A 23,326-nucleotide genomic window follows, 5' to 3' on the forward strand; every position below is an offset into this window, starting at 1 on the left:
GTGCAGGTGAATGGCAGACTAAAAGGGACTTCATGCCCCAGCTGGCCCCTCCTCGGCTCTGGATGACTATGAGTTCTGGACTTGCTAAAAGCTGACAAGGACCAGCCCAACCAATTTGATTGTTCCCTGTCTCTACAGCTGGGTCAGATAGCCACATGCTTCTGATGGATGCCCCATTGCACAGCCTTTGACTAGGCTTTCAGCATTTTTGGGGGGGGATCCTGACAATGTCAGCTCAAAGCAGTTCCAGAAGAGACTACAGCATCGTCCCAAGTTCCCCACCAAAAATAGGTTGAAATGCTGGGTCAAAAGGAAACTCCCTGGCATGGGACAAGACAGTTAACTATACATGGCCATTGACATACCAGGAAAATAATTTCAGAAAAGTCAATTGATAAATTTATTAACTGAAATGGCTCTGCAGTAAGATAAGACACTTGGACTTCTTTGTACAGAACCAAAGAGGTATTATATAAGATTATAATCTAGTTGTCCTCAAAGATCAGAACTACAGGGGCTTAAGAATGTCAACAGATGTAGATGTTGCTACACTAAAAAAAAAAAAAAAAAAAAATCTGTCAGCTAATGGTTCTTAGGTCCCAATACCCTTGAACTCATGATTGAGTCCCGTCATTGGTACTTATGAAGGGGAAAATGTCTGGGGAGGCCAAAACAGCTTGACCACACAGTTGCCATAACAGGCTTAGAGGACCAGACACAGCTTCTGTGACAGGTTTACTGGCAGGCAACACCTGGACCCAGGAAAAGCCATAAGCTGACCCAACACAGTTGGGCCTGCATCTAATAGGAAATACCTGACATTCCAAACATCCTCTATACCACCTAGACAAATGTCAGCCAATCAGGGGTCTAAACCCTGGAAATCCATTCACCCCACCCTCTGCTATGATAAAAACAAAAACAAAAACCCAAGCTGCCTAGGTTCTGGGCTATGTGCTCTCCCTGCTACGTGGGACAGATAGTCTAAGCTCTGAGCTTGAAAAATAAAGGTCCTTTGCTTTTACATACAGGATTCGGTTTCCATGGTGGTCTTTTGGGGGGTCTCTGTGATTTGGGCATAACATAACCTTGGTCAGAAAAGCTTCTTTTTGCAGTGGGCAGCAGCCAATGCAGAGCCTCAACTGGTTAAAGTACCAAGAGTAAGTGACTCTTCAGTACCCAGCTCTAAATAAGACATTGATATCCACCTTATAAGGCTAAGCTACCATCAACAGAAAGAATGTAGATACTGGAGGGCATGAATTAATGCTGTGAAATGCTGTCATCTGGACATGATATAACCACTACACTCTGAATTCACAACAGCTATGGTTGCCTCCATAGGACCTGTATAAGATCAAGCCAGTCAATAATTTTATCATGGATAGGGAAGGGCTCATGAGCCTCTCCTCCTAGCTGAGGAGCTACTAGCAATCCATGGGTGTGGAGAAGTAGCACAAACTAGACTAAGTGGGTTAGACACACACACACACACACACACACACACACACACACACACACACACACACCAACCAAGGACATGAAAGTGAAAGGGGAAAGTGTTGGGGATGGCTAGGATGAATGAGAAGGAGGACTTGTGGATCAATGTGACCAAGACACTTGTATATATGTATGAAATTATCAAAGAATATTTTTTAATTAAAAAAACTGGCGATGAAGAGATGGCTTAGCAATTAAGAACATTGACTGTTCTTAACCTGGTTCAACTCACAGCACATAAATGGTAGCTCACGACTGTCCAGCTCTAATTCCAAGAGAGTCAATGCCCTTTTCTGACCTTGTAGGCATCAAACATGCTGGTGGTGTACAGACATGAATACAGCCAAAACCACACATATACATAAAATAATTTCAAAAATTAAAAACCTGTAGGACCTACAAACAAAATAAACTAACTAAGTAGAATACAGAAAAATTAATATAAGAACAAAAATCAATTCCAAACAGAATTGAAAAATATTGAAAAAAAAATCAATGAAGCTAAAAGCTGATTTTTTTAAAGATCAATACATTATATTCCTAGAGAGCTTGACCAGGACTCAAAGAGAGAAGACACAAAAAACCAATATCAGAAATAAAAGGGTGGTAGCAACACATATTCTATAGACATTAAAATAATACCAGGGCATGAGAAATAACTCACTCTAGTACACTCAGCAACCTTGATAAAATGGTCCTACCCTTAGAAGATAGAAACTAGCAAATCTTTCTTGAGAAGAAAGTGATGAAATTATATTCTTCTAGAAAAGAGAGAAGAATACTTCCTAATGCATACTACAAGGTCATCCTCACTTCACATACAAAGGAGGAGAAAATACTAATGAGACAGGAACAATGGCTCAGCTGTAGAGAGCTTCCTGGTCTTTTAGAGGATCTGAGTTAGGTTCTCAGCACTTATGTCAGGCACCTTACAAAGGCCTAACTCCAGCTCAAGGGATTCTGATACCCTCTTCTGGTCTCTTTGGGTACACACACACACACACACACACACACACACACAAACACACACACGCATAGGTGGGATACAGACACAGACACATGTGGTGATATTTTAATTGTGCTGAAATGTGATTTTATTTGTATGTTCATGAATAATGTTTGCCTGAAGATCACATAGCGAGCCATAGCAGAGTCAGGCGGTGGTAGCACATGCCCTTAATCCTATCACATGGCAGGCAGGGTCTCTGTGTGGTCAAGGACACACCCAAGCATGGTGACAAGAGCCATTAATCCCAGTACCAACCATAGAGACCTGGAGGTCTGTATAGACAGATAGTGATGAGGAACTCATGTGGCTGGGCTTAGAGCCAATGAGAAGGCAGAATAGGAAAACAATAAAAGCGGGTTAAGCAGGAAGAAGCTCTCTTGTTTGGGAAACTATGGCTTGGTGGTAAGCTAAAGGGTAGTCAGTGGCTCTTTGCTAATTCTCTGTTCTCTTCGGCTATTACCCCTGTATTTGGCTCTGTTTCTTATTTACTAAGACTGTTTAGAATTTTGTCTACATTTGGTGCCCATTTTACTGTTTTAAAAGATAGTCAATTTAAATGCCAAGATAAAAGCTTTAGAAAAACTCGTTAAAATGAATTATAGAGGAATTCAGATTCAGAGAGAAGAATTTAAGGGTGAAATTATTTCAGGATTGGATTGTAAGGTCACAGAAAGAAAGCCCGTTTTCAAACAATCAAACTTAATTTATCCGGTAACCGTACAGCAACTACCTGATCAAGGGCGTGTACAAACTAATTGGACTCCAGGTGAAATGTTAGATATAAGGAGGTGTAAGGAGGCCATATTATCTTATGGCATACATTCTCCATATGTAAAGCAAATGTTAAGCTGCTGGTCAACTTGTAATAGGATTATTCCTCAAGACTGGAAAGAATTAGTAACTGCTGTTCTAAAACCCAGAGCACAACTGCAGTGGTACAGAGATGAGGCTAAGACCACAGAAAGTCAATGGAGAGCTAGAGGTGTGGACATTTCCTAGGGTCAGCTTCTTGGAGAAGGCCAATATGCTGAAATACAAAGACAATGTTTATAAGATACCCAAACCTTAATTCAATGCCGCATGGCAGACATGAATGCATGGGATAGAATTGAGGAAGCAGGAAAGAAAATTGAGTCATTCACAAAAGTTATACAGGGCCCGAAGAAATCTTTCATGGATTTCTTACAAAGGCTGTCTTCAGCAGTAAATGAATGGTCCCGAATTCAGAAGCTAGGCAGATAAATAATTAAATCTTTGGCTTTTGAGAACACGTATGCAGCATGCAAAAGAATAATCAGGCCATTAAAGGCAAGATCTGCACCCTTGGATGATTGGATCAGGAATGTAATTAATGCTGAGTCTCATGACCATGATGATATATGGATACGAGAAGCAATTTCAAAAGGTTTGAGGAATGTCAGGTGTTTTGGGTGTAGAAAGCAAGGTCATTTGAAAAGGGAATGTAAACGGCATTCCTAGAAAGAATGCTTATTCCAGGAACAACAACAGAATGCCCCTCCCTTCAGGAGTATGCAGAAGGTGTGGTAAGGATAAACATTGGACCTACTAATGTAGATCAACAGGGGACAGACAAGGTAATCCTTTGCCTCTGTCCTCGGGAAACTCCCAGGGGGGCCTCAGGCAGGCCCCCACAGCAAATCCAGTTCAGACCTTTCTTGCCATCATAGAAGGTTACAAATCAGAAAATTTAAGTAAAGTGGTTCAAAGTCCTTATAATTTGGTTCAAAAATGGGAATTGTATACTATTCTGTTGGTATTAATGGATTTTTCATACCCTCTCAACATAGTTACTGATAGGAAGTCACAACATTCCGTGCGGACCGCCTAGTTATTTTTGGTTCAAAATAGCCATTTCCGGGTCAAAACATCTCAGGTAACTAGGACTCTGTGGCTTTGCATGGTTGCGTAAAGTGCGCGGCCATGTAATCTACGCGCATGCGTGGAGTAGCCACATGCGTTCCTGTACGCATGCGCAGCCCACTCTTTAAAAAGCTGGTGCCATTTTGCACAGGTCTCTTCTCTTCTCCTCTCTTTTCTCTTGACCACGTGTGTGTTTCACACAGGCCTGTCACGTCTCTTCTATCCTATATTAATAAACAGCTCTTCTGTGGATTTGTCGTGTTCGGGACGTGTTCCTGGCGGGGTAAGAGCACCAAATAACTAACAGTTACTGACTCTCAGTATGCTGAAAGAGTGGTATTACATATTGAGACTGCAGAATTTATCCCTGATGAGTCAGATTTAACTTTACTTATTCAGTTACAAGTTATAATCAGGAATAGGAATCATCTCTTATATATAACTCATATCCAATCCCATACGGGTCTGCCAGGCCCTCTAGCACAAGGTAATGATGAGATTGATAAATTGATAGGAAATGTGCTGAAGGCCTCAGAATTTCATAAAAAACACATCAACAGTAAAGGTTTAAAAAAAAAGATTTTTTCCATAACCTGGCAACAAGCCAAGGAAATTGTAAGGAAATGTCCTACTTGTTCCTTTTACAATCAGGGGACATTACCAGCAGGATGTAACCCAAACGGTACTCAGAGGAATGAAATCTGGTAGATGGATGTGTTTCACTTTGCAGAATTTAGAAAACTGAAGTACAACTGCTTTGAGTTCTGAAAAAGCTGATTTTGTAATCACTCATTTGCTAGAAGTTATGGCCATCATGGGTATATCTGCACAAATTAAAACTGACAATGCTCCAGCATATGTCTCTGGTAAAATGAAAGTGTTTTGCTTATTACAATATAAAGCATATTACAGGTATACCACATAATCCTACAGGCCAAGCAGTTATAGAAAGATCAAACAGAACTCTAAAAATTATGCTAAATAAACAGAAAGGGGTAACAAAAACCCCCAAAAATAGATTGCATAATGCTCTATTAACTTTGAATTTTCTCAGTGCTAATGAGAAAGGAACAACAGCTGCAGAGAGACACTGGAGAATAGAAAAAAACAACAGAATTAAATCAGCCTATATACTTCAAGGATGTGCTGACCTCAGAATGGAAACCAGGATATGTGTTATGTTGGGGACAAGGTTTTGCTTTTGTTTCTACAGGAGAAGATAAGCTGTGGATACCATCAAAACTGATAAAGGTTCGATTTGAACAAGAGAGACCTATTAATTAAAAGAGGTGATAGTTCATCAACCAGCGTGACCATCCAATTTAAACTAACTGATACCATTAACACATGCCTTTTCATTTAATCAGATATAACTTGCCAAAAGGGAACCTCTCCAAGTCTTGGGGAAAGGTTTTTGTTTTTGTCTTTTAGGAGAATGAAGGCTGGGGAATCTGAAGAACACTGGACAAATGAGACAACTGAAGAAAAAGGACAAATCGTCTGTCCCAAGAAAAAGAATAAAATGTTCTATTGGTATATCATCTATAAAATTTCATAAGTCTTCCTAAATGATTGTTTCTACTCTTCTCCAAAGACAGTTAACACAAATGGTCTTCTTATAGTCCCAGTTCAATTAAAAATTAAAGCTGGCTCCAAAAAACTGGAGTTGCGAGAATGGCTCTCTCCTTCTTTAAACCCAAGTTTGTTGTTAAAAGGAAAATGCAAAATCTCTGTACCATGCAGAAGTAAGAGCCATCTTCTGATATGGGACAGGATAAAACAAAAACAAAAAAAAATAAGGGACTATTCTATTGCTACTAATCTCAATTCTTTGATTCTATTTTGATTCTTTTAAACTTTTCTTAAAGTATGAATTTCATATCAAAATTTATAAGATTAATATATATTTTAAACTTTTGTTATGATATTAATGGTCATATAAAGTACTAACTAATTCTAGAACAAAAGGCTTCAATTAGCTACCTATACATGTTTTTGTATCAGTTTTCTGCAGGGAGTCACAACCAGGCCTAACATAGAATTTGAAGTCTCCAGAAAGATGATGGGGCCCCACAACAATTCCACATGAACAATAATAATACCATTAAACCGACAAACATTATCTACAGATCAGCTTTGGACTATAAACTGCTTAGAACAATTTCCAGATGGCTAGCTGAGATGATCCAGTTTCACAGACTACTCGAACAAGGACTTGAGATAAGCCCTGAACTTTGGCATTGTGCAGAGACTGGATAACAAATGATAAAGCTACCTTTCCTAGAACGTGACAATTAACCCAACATTTTTCTTTTCAGAATCCCCTAAAGATGCTTTCACCCATAACCAGCAGGAAACAATTTTAAGAACACGACGCCCATATTCCCAAAGAGGTGGTGTGGGGCAGGTGGTTTTTGGTCTTTCATTGTTTAGGAGGGTTGGTTACAAGTTGTTGTTGTTAATGGTTAGGAAAAGGGCTAAGCAAAGGAGATTAGATTTAAGGTTCTTGTTTGGAAAAAAAAAAAAAAAAAAGATATGGGGCTGGAGAGATGGCTCAGCAGTTAAGAGCACTGGCTGTTCTTCCAGAGGTCCTGAGTTCAATTCCCAGCAACCATATGGTGGCTCACAACCATCTGTAATGAGATCTGGTGCCCTCTTCTGGCCTGTAATCTTAAAAAAAGACTATAAAAAGATATAAAGAAATGATAGAATAGAGGGTAGATTATTGAATCTACTCTGAAAAGAGAAGATATAAACATGACATAGATAAAAAGATAGATTATTGAGTCTACTTTTAAAAGACAATTAGCAGTTTTAAATACTTTACATTGGATTGTTTTTTTTGTATATTGTATACAAATTATATATATTAAGATTGTTAGAAAATGCTATACGTCTATTTCTAATCTTGTTCAAGACATTGTACTTAGTTCATTTAACAATGGAATGCAATTTGCTGATCCTTGAATGTTATTATTACCAACTATTAGGATATAAAGAAATGAAAGTTAGTAGTTAGACATTACAATCAAACTTGTAGTCATATTAGGTATGTTTTCAAGGTCAAGCAGTCATATTTTAGATAGACAGGTCATCTTCAAACCTTTCAGAGATCTACAGAATATGGCAATCAAAATATTTTAATAACTTAGAAATTTTTTCTTTTTTTTATGACTATGAGACATGTCAGCTCCTGGCAGTACCAATCTACTTCAGAGAAAATATGGGCATTGAAGAAACTGCACATGGAGTTAACTTTCATTGTGGCAAAAGTTAACCACTGGGCAACAAAGTGTCCTCGAATTGACTGTTGACAAACTGAACAGACAGGACACAAAACAAAGGACTACCAATTCTTGCCAAGACAAGTGTGGTTGTGGCTTTAGCAACAGGCATCCTCTGAGGCCTGGACAATTTGGCACCATTGCTGAAGTGGCCTTTGCCATCCAGAAAAGGTATAGTGCCCCTTTCTTTGAAGGCAGCTGAAGAGGCAGTGGACTGATGGCTTCTGGTGTGCAGTGGAACATTAGCTGAGATAGTTATTCTTGAAAGAGTAACTAGGAATGACAAAGTCTAATCTCTCAATGGTAGACTAGCATTTAAAAAAAGAGGTGAAGTAACCCACAAGCCAAGAAGAATGGACAGCTGAATTCCAAAAACATCAACAATTTCCAGAATTTAAAATCCTGAATCATGACAGGACACCAGTAGAATTCAGGTTTATCTAGTATATGGACTACTCTCACGGAATGTGAGGTCAAACTCTAGGCCTTGTATACATCCTACTTCACAAATGAGTTTGTCAGATACACTAAGCCTATAGGCTGAAGAAGATGCCCTAATGTTGCGGAGAAACCTCAGGTGACTGTCCAGGCAGCTGGCTGTTTCTGTCAACTCTTTTTTTAGAAGCAGCTTGCATGCACTTCCTATTTTATTAGGTAACATTATTTCCTTCTTGGGTCTCTGAGGGAGTTGAAGATAAGATAGTTATGGTTATAGTTAGTTGAAAATTAGATTGTTAAAGTGAGTTGAAGATTAGATAGTTATAGTTAAAGATTAGGTAGTTATAGTTATTTATAATTTTCCTTGTTAAGAATTCCAGAAAAGAAACTCACTAAAGAGGTGTAAGTTTATAAATTTGAAAGACATCATAAGATACTTCTCTGTTAGTAATATAAGTTAGGATAGAAAGTGAATCAGGTACATTTTGGACTTCCCAAAATAGGATATATAATGGAATATTTTCTCTGAATTTGTCAAATGCAAATGGACTAGACATTGTGAGGTATTTATTGCTTGTATATATTTATTGTACTTATTGTATATAATTTTCTTATATTAGTTATAACTTTTCTTTTTATTAGAATAAAAGGGGAAAATGTGATATTTTAATTGTGGTGAAATGTGATTTTATTTGTATGTTAATGAATAATATTTGCCTGGAGATCAGAGGTCACATAGCGAGGTCACATAGTGAGCCATAAACAGAGTCAGGCAGTGGTAGCCCATGCCCTTAATCTGATCACATGGCAGGCAGAGTCTCTTGTGTGGTCAAGGACACAGCCAAGCGTGGTGACAGGAGCCTTTAATCCCAGGAAGTGATGGCAAAAAGGTATATAAGATATGAAGACCAGGAGCTAGTGGCCTTTGTTAAGCCTTTAAGCTTTGAGCAGCACAGTTCAGCTGAGATCCATTTGGATAAGGACTCAAGAGGCTTCCAGTTTGAGGAAACAGGATCAGCTGAAGAACTGGAAAGGTGAGGTGGCTGTTTCTTGTTATTTGTTTTTATTAATAAGACCTTTTAAGACTCATGTTACAGATACATAAATAAAATTAGACCTTAAAAATACTAAAATAAAATTACAGAAAATTAACACATGAACTAAAACAAAAATTTACCAAAAAAAAAAAAAAATCCCCCTATATAAAATGATAATACCAAGTGGGATTTTTCTTTAGAATTTAAAACTGATTTAAAAAAAATTTAACATTTAAAAAATTAATCAATAGAATTTCCCATACTAGTAGATAAAAGTGAAAAACTACGTAATTCTATTAGATGCAGAGAAGGAAAATAACAAAAATCCAACATTCATTCATGATTAAAACCACCAGCAAATTAGAAATAAAAGAGATTTTTCCTCATCTTGATTAATAGTATCTGATAAAAGCTTCACATTAATACTATAATTAGTGGTGAAAAGATTACCCTAACATACATGCAGGCAAAACACATAAAAGATAAAATATAAGACAAGATAAAGATGAATGATTTTTTTCTTTTCTAAAGAATGAACTGGGGGCTGGGACATGACTGAGAATGAAGACCTGAGTTCAGATTCTCCAGCACTGACATAAAATCAAGGCATGACAATGCGTGCCTGTAACCCCAGTGGGGGTGGGCTAGAGAGGGAGAGGCAGATCCTGGGGGCTTGCTGTCCAGCCAGTTAGCTGAACCAGAAAGCTCCAGGTTCAGGGCAAGAACCTGTATCAAATAAGGCAGAGAAGCAATAGAGGACAAAACACTGATGTCAACCTGTGGCCTCTACACACGCCTTTGTAGGTGAACATAAGCCCAAAACCCCTTCCTGAAATTCCCTCTCTTGCCCCTTCTTTTCTCTCTCTTCTCTTCCTCTCATCTGCTGCCTCTCTCAAGTCCCTACTCTGATGCAGCCTTTCACTTTTCCCTCTTCTGCTCCCCCTCCCTCAGACCTCTTGCACTATGATGTGTGTGGCATGCCTTGGCAGGGCCCGCCAAAGGTATCCATTTCACTTGGAGACCCTATTCGCCTGCCCCACCGACTCGCTTCTACCTGCAACAAATCTGCTTTCTTGTTCACCAAAGGCTTTGCTTTCCATCCAATACTGGCAACTGGGTCTCTAGTGGGGCTACCCATCTCTGACCACTCCCTTGGATGGGACACTGGCCTCAGTATGCCTTGGATCAGGCAGTACGGGAATTGAGAAAGAATTCTTCACTTTCTTTTATTTGCTCCAATACCTGTGTCTGTCTGTTCTCCCTCTCTAAATGCCCTATTTGCTGCAACGTGAGAGTCATAGATGGAGAAGCCAGCTTGTGTGTGTGTGTGTGTGTGTGTGTGTGTGTGTGTGTGTGTGTGTGTACATGTGACTTGGATTTAATTCTATATGTATGAATGTAAGCTGGACCTAACTCTTTGTGTATGTGTATGCAACTTGGATTCAATTCTGTGCATATATGCATGTAACTACTGTTTAGAAAAATATGTTTTAAACAGCAACCACATAGCTCTTTTCCATCTTGGCTGATGACTTCATCAAGATATAGGCAGCCATATGACTGGCAGCCATTTTTTACTAAAGTTAAAAAGTACACTTCTCAGTCCTAATGAACCCTCTGTTCATTGTATCTCCCTTTAGACTAAGGAAGCAACAAATCTCAAATATTTTGAATTGGTATGGACTTTTGTATGATGATAAAAATATATGGTTAGATTTGTTACAACATACTGTATATGTGATTCAACTCTGGCTTAAAATATACTCTATATGGTGATAAAAATTAAGGTTATAAAGGTTTATTAAGATTAACAAAAGCTAACTTAGAGATTTACACCTATGTCTTTTGTCATGTTCAACACCAAGCTTCTAGAGAACTTGGATAAGTGGCAATATGTATTTGATAAAAAAAGGTATTTGATAAATAAGATATATATTCTATAACAGAATGCCTGGTCCCCTGAGAGCGTCTTTTTCCCAGAGTTGGGCATTTGGACAGAGGCCCCCATGGCTTGTTAAGGCAGTGCTGGCCTCTGGACTCCCTCAGACCCTGCCCTCACATGCCCCTTCTCCCGTCCCATTCCGCTATGAGGTCTTCCCCGTCGTTAGTCCTTGTCTTCTCAGGAGACAGCCTTAGTTGTTTGGAGCAAACTTGTTCTGCTTTCAGCCACAAATGGCTAATTTGGTGTCTTCACTGAGTCCATTATCTATGCTTAGAAACTTCTCTTTTGATGTTTATTCTCACAGAAATGGAATGTAAAGTCCTAGTCTTATGAGAGCTGCTAACATATTGCACACTGTTAAGGGACATAACTCAATAGTCATCTTATAAATGATCAAATTCTTTAACTGTAGTCATGCTAAGTATTAATATGATTGATTACAGGGATAAGCCTTTCTTAGTCCCCTGTATATATTTTCAAAGTTAAGCTTAAAATAAGTAACTAGAAACAAAGTTTTTCTATTCAGATATACCTAATGCTCAAATGCTTCAGAGATCTGCAGAATATGGCATTTAAAATGTTTAATAAAAAAGCTTTACATGATAAAGAGATATGCCTGCTCCTTGCAGCACCGCTATTTCCTCCAAAGAAGATAGATGGCACAGAAGAACCTCCACCCAGAACTTGCTTCAAATGTGGCAATGCTAGTCACGGAGCAAAAACTGTCTTTTACCTCAAATGCTGCCAAGCCCCTCTCCAGACTGTGGACAACAGGACACTGAGGAATTGACTGCCTCAAGTTGCCTAGACAAAGTAGGCTGGTCCTCCTAAAAGTTCCTACTCCACAGGTAAGTATGTCAGATCTTTTGGACCTGGCAGCCAAAGACTGATGCTTCCCTGAGATTTCAGCCCAACAACCATGGAGGACCCTGGGGCAGCTGTTTAGATAGCCAGAAAGTAAGTCTCTGTCATTTTTTAATAGATTCGCAAGCTGCTTGCTCTGCAGGTCACTCAGGTACAATTTCCTTCTCAGAACTCTGATGCTGTTGACGACCGGCCTAGTGATCACTCTCTCAGTTCAACAGCTGTCATCAAAGCTTCAGCGGCCTTCTGAGTGCTCTGTGTAAAATTCAGGACACAGGTCTCTCTCTCTCTCTCTGCTAGAGCTACTATCAGGGCTAGACAGTTTACCTTTTACCATACTCAGAGAAGAGATAAACTCACAGAACAGATTCCAATGTCATTTTTTTACTTTCTTTATTTAAAGGAACTCACTTTACAATGACCTCTCTCAGTAATCACCCACCTGTATCTCCTGTGAGAATCTAAGAATGTCTTAGGATATAAAAATGTGACTTAAGGTGTGTAAATGCAAGCTATAAAGGTCTGAGGGTAGAAAAACGGCTTAAGTGGTGATAAAAAAAAGTGATTTGAGGTGAATAAAAGAATGAAATGTTTTAGATTTCTTTCCCTCACTATACTACTGTTACATTACGACTCTAAAAAAACCACAGTTTTTAACATTGATCTATGAAATTCTGATAAGCTATTAATCTAGCTCTGGCAGAGTACAAACCACTATACTATGCCACTATATTATCACATCCACAGGCTCAAGATTTTAAATTCCTTTTGGTTGTCTTCTAATGACTCAAAGGCATGAGTCATACTGCCTTTTCCATAATGTGGATTTCAGTACAGATTACAAACAGAGGGAATGCTAATGTGTCTAAAACTTTTTGCAAACTCAAAAATTGTTGTAAACTCTGAGGAGTCAACTTGGATCCACTTCAAACAGGTCAGATACACTCCAGGTAAGTACTGTTAATCAACAGCATAATCCCCACCTTTCCTGGTCTTGGGGCTCCCCTCCCTCAATTACCAGGACCTAAGAAAAAAATGTTTCCCCTAAACCTAACTTTATCTTCTGCCCTGCCAGAGTCTTGCCCGCTCTAAGCAGCACCAGACGGTTCCACAGAGGCTGGTCAGCAGGGAAACAACCAGTTATCTCAGGATGCCACCTCAGCATCCCAGCTTTCTCAGGTCCCCCAAAGACGACTGGTGCCCCCAGGACAGAAGGGAGCAGTCTCGAGAACTCGATGCCCTCATTCCCACCTTACCTGCTACCCCTTTCTAACTCTTCACCTTTTTATAATGCACAAAAGGGATGAATGTTAGCATTCAGGCAGTTACGCTGGCCTGTGCAGGGTCGTGACCAAATGCGTCATCAGCTATGGCCGCTATGTAGTCCCTGTGCACATGCCCTATACTCCCTTAAAAAGCAAGCTCTGCCCATTTCCCCATCTGTCTTCCTGCTGCTTCTCGTCTCTAGAGTCTGCCTCTGTACCCCTTCTCCTGCCCCTTCCTTACCCCCCAATTAGCCTCCCACATGAATTCTGTTGCATGATAAGACTTTCTGGTGCCCCTTGGCCCCAACCCACCAAGGTTGCCCTTTAGCCATTTTTAACTAAACTACAGTACTGATCCCAAAGAATGATCATGGTGGCTTATGTGTATAATCTGTCTCAGGTAGGGTTTCTATTGCGGTGAGGAGATACCGTGACCGTGACAACTCTTATAAAGAAAACATTTAATTGTGGTGGCTCCATTACAGTTCAGAGGTTTAGTCCATTATCATCTTGGTGGGTAGCATGGCAGACATGGTGCTAGAGAAGGAGCTAAGAGTTCTTACATTTTGACTCACAAGCAACAGGAAGTGGTCTGAGACACTGGGCATGGCTTGAGCATATACGAGACCTGAAAACCTGCCTCCGCAGTGACACACTTCCTCTAACAAGGCCACACCTATTCCGACAAAGCCACATTTCCTAAAAGCGCCACTCCTGTTGTGAGTCATTTTGTTTCAAACCACCACATAATCTAAGCACTCAGGAGGCTGAAGCAGGAGGACCACAATGAATTGAAAGCCAGCCAGACTGAGGTATATAGTAAGGCCCTATTTTAAAAAACAAAAGGAAGGGAAAAAGGTAGCCAGGCACGTTTCTTTAATCACTTCAAAAAAACATTTGATTAAAGGCAACAAAAAGTCACACAGAGTTTCCAAACTGGAAAATAATAGTAAAAATAACAGCTCTCTAAATAATGTAACAATCTATATAGAAAAGTCTGAATGCACACATGCACACAAGCTACTAAGACTAGCATGTATGAAGGACAAAAATCAGTATATAAAATTAGCAAATAGCAGTATATAGGACTTAGCAAAGGATGGTAAGAAACTAAATTTTAAAACCACTTACAACATTTAGATAATTCATATTCAGGTATAAACTTAATGAAATATATTCCTGAACAAAAACTTAAATAGAACATGAACAATACCATATTTGTGAATTTGAAAACCTAATATTGTTTAGACAATGATTTTTCCCCAATGCAGTTCCAACCAAAGTTCCAGCAGCTGCTGTTGTTGTTGTTGTTGTTGTTGTTTTAAAGAAAATGACAACTTGAGATTGAGAACACTGCACTGAAGGCATAGGGTAAGCCAAAAAGTACAAACAAATCCAACAGTAGTCTTGGGTAATGTTTTAAACCCAGATCCAGAAGGATCTGAAAGTGACTCCTCCTCAGCAAACTCTCAAGAGTGCTACAACCAGGAAGCCATCATAAGAAAGGGCCTATTGGGGCTGGAGAGATGATAGCTCAGTGGTTAAGAGCACTGGCTACTCTTCCAGAGGGCCTAGGTTCAATTCTCAGCGGCAAATAGTTCATAGCTGTGTTACTCCAGTTCTGGCATGCGCTCACACAGACATACATGCAATCCAAACCTTAATGCACATAAGGTAAAAATAAAAAGTCGTTAAAAAAGAGGAGGCTCTATTGTTAGAGACTCACTTCCCCTGGAGATGAGACAGCACAACACAATTCAGAGTTCTCCTGGATATCCTGGAATTGGCTGGTAAACAGAGTGGCATGGGATAGTCATGGCTTGTGGGACTGTCTGACACAAACCTAAAATTTATACAACAAGGAGCAAGGGCTGTAATGGGGAAAAGAGTGGAAGGTACAATGGTCAGCGAGTATCCACTATGGAAGAAGCAGCACCAGTCTTTGTGGTTGATTTTGCCAGGAGCAAGGCTGAAAACTGGAGAGGCTGAATTAGGACATTTCTTAGCTGCCATCCCTTAACTGATTGTCCCTTGCTCCAGATATTTACTGTTCCCTAAGTGTGACGACTACTCTTGGTTGTCAACTTAACTATATCTGGAATGAACTAAAACCCAAGTGGCTGGGTATACCTGCGAGAGATTTTTCTTAATTAAATCACTGGCAGGGGAAAGACCCATCTTTAATCCAGATCTCATGACGTGGCAAGATTCACATTAAATCTGGATCACCCCTTCTGCTGGCAGCCTACATAAAGGACATGGAATAAGGAAGCCCTTGCTCTTTGCCTGCTTGCCCTTGTTCTCACTGTCAAGTTCATTCCTTCCCTGACATAAGAGCCTACTTCAGGATTCCAGCATATGCTGAAGACCAGAGGAGACATCTAGCCTCATGGACTGAATAACTACAGACTTTCCATTGGTAGATACCCACTGCTGGACTAGCTGGACCACAGCCTGTAAGCCACTCTAATAAAGTCCTTTTATATACATGTATAGATTCATTCTGTCAGTTTTGTTCCTCTAGCAAACCCTGACTAATGCATTGAGTAGAGTATTTTGAGGAAGACCTAGCTTGTCATTACCCTTGTGCCAATGGGACCTAGTTCATGTTAGCACTTAGGCATCTGTTCTGGCCTGCCCTTAGGGTCCTGACAGCATATATCCTCAGTGGCAGCCACTAAGAGCTGTGAACATTTACTATATTTCCTTATAAAAGGCAGGCCTTGCCCACCTTCTGTCTCTTTCTCTTCCTTAGCTCTCCTCCTCAGGAACCAGTCTCTGCCTCCTTCACTCCCCTCTCCTCAATAAATCTCCCATGTGGGCCCTCTTGTACTGTGTGACTCCTTTCTGCCATTTTTAAAAACAGTTGATAAGAAGGGATTGCTGTAGCTCTGACAGGTCATACAGGCTGAAAACTTAAGAATATGCTGCCCAAGGCTTTCCACAGTCTTTGAATACTCCATTGGTGAGGAGGACTTGTCATGGTCCTGACAAATCACATCTCTGTGGGTACAAATATTAAATGCCAACAGGGACAATACAGCCTAATCATAGTCAACACTCCATTAAACTATTCAGGAAAAAAAAAATGCCTATTATGGGTTGAGAATGTAGTTCAGTTGGTACAGTGACAAAGCCCCAAGTTCTATCCCCAACACTGCATAAAGCTAGGCATAGTAGCACACAAGAAGTAGAGGTAGGAGGATCAGAAGGTCAAGGCCTTTCTCTAACCAAAAATTCAAACAAAACACAACAACCATAAAACAAAAACAGAGGCAGGCAGAGACAATATTCTAGCCGGTATTACAGGTGTCCTCCCTGGACTAAAGCATTCCCTTCTCACGGGAAGAGAAGACTCCTAAGACTCAGGAAAGACTCATAAGACCACTAAAGTTCCACTCAGGAACCTGAACTTAAAGGACTGAAAGCTGTAATTCAGAAGGCAGTGAAAAATACTGGAGAGAAGAAACTCAGAGCACCATACAGGCAGGCAGGTAGGGCACTGTAAGGATACAGCTTTTGTAAGTCATAACCTATTTGGTAGTATTTTTTTCTTTGAGTCAACTATGCTCCTATACACAGTTCCAAGATTAGTTCTTTGGTCTGCCATCAGTGCTCTATCTGGGAGAAAAGACATGTACTGGCCTCTCCTGAGTAAGACTGTGTAACATCTTGCAGCTACACCTCCCACACAGAGGAACTGCTCATCTCCATCATACCTTTCAATACTATGATGATTTATCTCTCACTTTTCTTTATTTATTTTAAATTTTATTATTATTTGGCTTACACATGCCAGACAAATGCTCTCTCTACCACTAATCTATCCCCATCTCTAATTTTTAGTCTTTCTTTTTCTCACTATGTAGCTCTGGCTGTGCTGGAAGTCATAGATATCTTCCTGCCTCTGCCTAAGTGCAGGGTTAAAGATGTGTGCCACTATACCCAGCCCAGTTACAACTTTTTAAAGAATTCAACTGAAAAAAGTTTTTCTCTATAATATTCCTCCACTTTATTTCCCTTTTTACTTCATTTTTTCTTCCTCTTCCCCTTTACCTCTTTTTATCATACTTTTTCTTCCTTTTAGAGTTTTATTTACTGATTGATTAAAGGGCCAGGACTAGGACTCAGGGCCTTGTGTAAGCTAGACAAGGGATCTACCACTGAGCTATACTTTCATTTCTTCCTTTATAAAAAATTAGTCTTATATTCATTATAACAACTAGGTTACTCTACATTAATTTTACACCCTTTTCTGTTATATGATGCTGGTTTTGACTTTGTTTCTTTATTTAATTAGCTTATGTTTTCATTTCATGTTTATTTCTTTTATTTCTGACTGACTTTGTTTTTCTTGTTCCTTGTTCTCTTCTTCTGTAAGGCAATCAAACCTGGCATCTCAAGTGTGCTGAGTGTGTGCTTTGAAGTGTGTGCCTACACTTCAATTCCGCTGAGAGAAATTGTGCCTTATTCTAGCCATGGCCTAGCTACACTCAAACCTTGGGATACTGAAACTGAAAGAACAGGGGAGGTAAAAGCCCCCAGCTGACAAACTGGACTCAACTGGGCAAATTGATGTTCTGTTCCTGTATATTCACCCTATAACAACTGGAAGGAGAAACAGCATCAGTGTTGTAGACCCCACACTCAGGAGAAACTTGACCTTTCAGACTCTCTCAGCCGTTAAAGGAGTGGGTTTTATGAAAATGAATGAATGCCAAGAATATACAAATAAATAGCTGAATGAATTTAAAAATATAGGAGATGAGTAAGATACTCAATAAAGAAATAGAGATTTTTGAGTAAGATGAAACAGAAATCTTAAAAACAAAAAACTCAACAGATGAGATTAAAACACACACACACACACACACACACAGAGAGAGAGAGAGAGAGAGAGAGAGAGAGAGAGAGAGAGAGAGAGAGAGAGAGAGAGAGGGAGAGTTCAGAGCCTCCCTCACCAACAGACTAGATGAAACAGAAGAAAAAGCATCAGGCAGGGCTTGAAGTTAAGGCTGATTAGTTATAATATCAGAAGTTAAGGCTGATTGATTAGTTATAATATCAGAAGTTAAGGCTGATTAGTTATAACCTTCAGACAGTTAATAAAAAAAGTAAGAATGAACAGAACATGGTAGATCTCAGAGACTCTATTAAAGGACCAACTAGATGAGGAAGAATACATACAATCATGAAGCATGTGAAAGAAGCAAATAAATGAGAATTAAGGAGGAAATCAAATACTGTCAACACAGGAAGCCATAAACCATTCATTTCAACAATAATTCTAAATGTAAACAGTTTTAATTCTCCAAGTAAAAGATACAAAGTGACTACATTTAAACAAAAACTCAACAATGTGCTGCATTCAGGAAGCCTGCCTCACCAGTAAAAGCTGGAAGTGAAGCGATGATAAATAATATTTTAGGCAAGTAGAACCCTAAAGCCAGAAGGTGTAGTTACACTCATATCTAATAGGACGGACTTTAAGACAAATTATAAGAGAAAAAAGAAGGTACCACATATTCATAAAGGTAATACTCATCAGAAGATATAATAATTATAGACATATATACATTGAACTCGCAACACCCAATTTTATAAAACTCTGCTGGACATAAAACAAGAAACAGACTGAATCATCAATGGTGGAAGACTTCACTCTCATCAGTGACCATTCAGACCAAAAAACAGAACAAGGGGCTGGAGAGATGGCTGGCTCAGCGGTTAAGAGCACTGATTGCTCTTCTAGAACACCCAAGTTCAAGTCCCAGCACCCACATGGCAGCTCACAACTGTCTGTAACTCCAATTCCAGGGGACCTGACACCCATGGCAAAACACCAATGCACATAAAATAAAAAATAATTTAAAAAACAGAACAAAACAAACAACAAAAAACCAACAAACAAGAGACATCAACTATGTTACACTACGGATAAAAACCAATAAACACTGATAGACTACTCTGTCCCAGCTCCAAGTACATACATTCTTTATCAGCTCCAAGTACATACACTCTTTATCAGCACACGGTTCTTTCCCCAAAACAGTGCATACTTTAGATCATAAAGCGAATCATAATAATTTTTAAAAACTGAAGTAATTTATTGTATCTTATCAAGTTATAATGCAACTAGGCTAAAAATAATAGCAAGAAGAACTACACACAGAGATCATGTAAACACATGGAGCCTGAACAATATATTTGAATGAAAGTAGGCCATTGAAGAAATCTGGAGGAAAATTCCTATAATTAAATGAAAATTGAAACAATGTATAAGAACCTGTGAGATATAGCAAATGTATTAAAACAGAATGCTCTCAAACAAATAACCTAGTGAGGTGTCTCAAGTAGAATAAACTAAAACCAGTAAAAGAAAGAAGAAAAAAAAAAAAAAAGATCAGAGCTGAACTCAATGAAAGAGACACTAAAATAATACAAAGGATCAATGAAACAAAGGTTTGACTTATGGAAAAGATAAAACTAACAAACTTGGCAAAATTAACCAAAGGAAAAAGAGAAGACCCAAATGTAGTTGGAGTTTTCCTGCCTGGCCCACAGTCAGGACAAATCTCTCTCACCCGCCAGGCCCAGACACAACCAAGTAAACACACAGAAACTTACATTGTTTAGAAACTGTATGGCCGTGGCAGGCTTCTTGTTATCTACTTCTTCAATCTTAAATTAACCCATTTCTATTTATCTATACTTTGCCACATGGCTCGTGGCTTACCAGTACCTTACATCTTGTCATGGCGGCGGCTGGCAGTGTCTTTCTCTACCCAGCCTTCCACCTCCCAGAATTCTCTTCTCTCTTATCCCGCCTATACTTCCTGCCTGGCCACTGGCCAATCAGAACTTTATTTACACAGAGCGATATCCACAGCACCCAAATCAGTAAAATTAGGAAGAAATAGGAGCTATTATAACAGATACCACTGAAATTGAAAGGATCATTAAGAAATATTCTGCACAGTTACATTCCAATAAAATAGGAGGTCTAGAATAACTGAGAAAAATTTCCAGACACATATGACCTTCTCAAATTTAAACCAAGAAGCATGCAATGAGACTGAGCAATATTGAGATCTCCTAACAGAGTAAATCAAGGTAGATGGATTCACTGCAGAGTTTTCCAGACCTTTCAAGACAAATTAATGCCAGTGCTCCTAAAATGACTCCATAGTATAGAAAAGGGAAGAAAAGGTTCCAAACTTACTCTACAAAGATAAAATCCCTTCATGGGACAAAGGAAAATTTGTGGGACTTGGTTTTCTACTTCCATCATGTGATTTGCAGAGATTGAACCTGGACCAACAGGTTTGGTGGCAAGTGCCTTTACCTTCTGAGTTCTCTTGCTGGCCAATGTTCTAGTCCTTTTATGTTAGCAATGATTAACAGGTTCACTCCAGAACAGCTCACTGAGCAACACTGTAATGTACTTTAGTTTCCTTATTCAGTTAAAACCAGTGCAAACATATACTTACACATAGAGAAATGGTATTAGTCTGCAATATCAGAATGTGGGAGGTAGAGGCAAAAGGATAATAGGTTTTGGGCTAGCCTGAACTACACAGTTGGACCAACTTTTACAATAACAACAAACACACAACCAACCATCACACATCCGCAGAGTGAGGCTATATCTTAATGGTTGTGCTTGCCGGGGCTCTGAATTTGATATCCATCCAGCTGCTCTTCAAATCAACTTTAAAAAGTTTAATTACCTGTTTTTTCTGGGTTCTGCTCCTGTTTTCCAGCCAATCATCCATTTGCTCCTCTATTTCTTCAATAGAAGTTCCATGATCATAAGACTGAATATATGTGTTTTCTAAAGGCATATATACAGGAAATTCTGGTTTCGGTTTTTTAACTTTAACTTTCTTCTGTTCTAAAAAGAATATTTAAAAGAACCAGTTGAGATCTGTTCAGAATAAAAAGAAATGAAAAATATTCTAACATTGTATTCATAGACTAAATCTTTGAAGAACATATAAACAATGTTATTTTATCAAGACAGAATTGCTTTGTTGTAAATAGCCACAAGCTCTATTGAGCATTGATAATTATTTAATAACAAGCTCAGATGCTGTCAGTGTGATTATGACAGGATCAGACTATCTGTTTGTATATACCTTTAGTCTTCAAAGTACTTTTCATTAAAACATTTCATTTGGGACATGGAAAGAGCTTTAATTTAGAGTCTTATTTTTTTAATGATTTATTGTTATTTATGTATGTGTCTATGTGAATGTGTGCCACGTATATGCCAAGTGCTCAGAGAGGCCAGGAGAAGGTGTTAGATGCCCTGAAGCTGGAGTTACAGGCAACTGGTCAGCCAGTTGGTGACTCATCCAACCTGGGTGCTGGGAATTGAAGCCTGGGTCCTCTGAAAGAGCAGAAAATACTCTTTTTTTTTTTTTTTTTTCCCAAAGACAGGGCTTCTCTGTGTAGCTCTGGCTGTCCTGGAACTCATTCTGTACACCAGGCTGGCCTTGAATTCAGAGATCTACCTGTCTCTGTCTCCCGGGATAAAAGGCATGAGCCACCACCGAATTCTTAACCACTGAGCCACCTCTACTACCCTCAGTTTCTTAGTCATAACCTTATTTCATAATAGCTATATACACCATTAATGGAATATATTTGTATTTTCAATATTCTAAAAAGAAAACCTGATCTGGGAGCATCAGTCAAATGTTGCACAAAAATATTTCCAGGGCTATTCATGGTGGCAAACACTTTTAAACCCATTATTTAGGAGGCAGAGGTAGGCAGCTCTCTGTAAGTTGAAGGCCAGCCTGGTTTACATAGTGAGTTCACCAGAGATACACAGAGACTTGTCTCAAAAAAAAAAAAAAGATAATTCTAACAATACAAATACTATGGTGGTTTCAGAGATCAACAAGCAACATCATAGCTGTCTCAGTTTGTGTCCGCACACCCTATGGTGCTTCTACAATGAAGAAACTGTCTCGCTTGCCTTCAAACAATGCCTGGTTGCAATGGACAGCATCCTTCCTTTTCATCAATGACAACACTGAGAAGCTGCTCCTTTTTCATCAGCAAACTCCCCTAGCCTCACAATCACATTTTTATTATCCAATATTTGTGTGTGCATGTGAATAGTATAATGCTACTGTGAAAAAACACATCAAATTTCTAGAAGAAAACAGAAAATCCATAAATCTCTCAGTTCAGAGGGGAAAATGACTTAACAATGGATGCCAACAAAACTAAATATTCATTTGAAAGAAAATTAGGCACAATCTGCTAACCATATACAAACATAAATTCCATCTGGGGAAAAGTATAGATTTTTAAAGATGGAATTCTAAAAATTAACTTAAAAATCATGTGCTACATAAAGGAAGAAGAAACCTTAACTTACATCACAAATGCAAATTCCATAATAAACACAAGGACAGCATAAACACCAAGAGACAACAAATTTGCAACAGTATCTTTAACTCAGAGGACAAACAGAAAATTGATAAAGAGATTACAGAAAGTGGTTAATTTTATAAATAAGATGGGCAACCCAACAGAAAAAGTTAGTAAAGGTCATGGCTAGGCAATCTAAATAAATAAATACACAAGGCCACAAAACAAGAAAAGAAACCTATTTTGGGGGACACCATATCTCCCTGGGAAGGGGGAAATAGAAGAGATTTCATGAGTGGACTGAGGATGGGTAAGGATGGGAACATGAGAGATCAGGTTGGGGTGGGGACCGAGGGGGAGAGTACTGAAAGAGACTGCTGGAAGGGGGCATTTCGGGGTCAGGTAAAAACCTAATGCAACAGCATCTCCCAGGAATCTACAAGACTTAGATTCCTAGCAATAGCAGATACGTAGCCTGAATTGGCCATCTCCTATGACCAGACTGGTGCCTAGCCCAACCGTAATTCAGAGGCTTCATCCAGCAACTGATGGAAACAGATGCAGACCTACAACCAAACATTAGGCAGAGTTTGGGGAATCCTGTAGAAGAAGAGGAGGAGAAAGGCTTGTAAGAGGCGGTGGGGTCGAGGGCACCACAAGAAAACTCACAGAATCAACTAACCTGGGCTCATCACAGCTTCTGGAGCCTGAATCGACAG

At 39.2% G+C, this 23,326-nt stretch overlaps 1 protein-coding gene across 2 annotated transcripts in view; it reads right to left on the reverse strand.

The window, feature by feature from the left end:
- Dnajc1 (DnaJ heat shock protein family (Hsp40) member C1) overlaps nt 1-23,326 on the reverse strand; it is a 208,219-nt gene that overhangs the window by 67,923 nt on the left and 116,970 nt on the right. For both annotated transcript variants that reach the window (XM_036188821.1, XM_036188822.1), the window contains one exon: nt 20,951-21,114. In XM_036188821.1, coding sequence (XP_036044714.1) covers nt 20,951-21,114 — 164 coding nt within the window. The remainder of the gene's footprint in view (nt 1-20,950; nt 21,115-23,326) is intronic.

This window comes from Onychomys torridus, chromosome 5 (assembly GCF_903995425.1).
Source record: "Onychomys torridus chromosome 5, mOncTor1.1, whole genome shotgun sequence".
NCBI classification, from domain to species: Eukaryota; Metazoa; Chordata; class Mammalia; order Rodentia; family Cricetidae; genus Onychomys; species Onychomys torridus.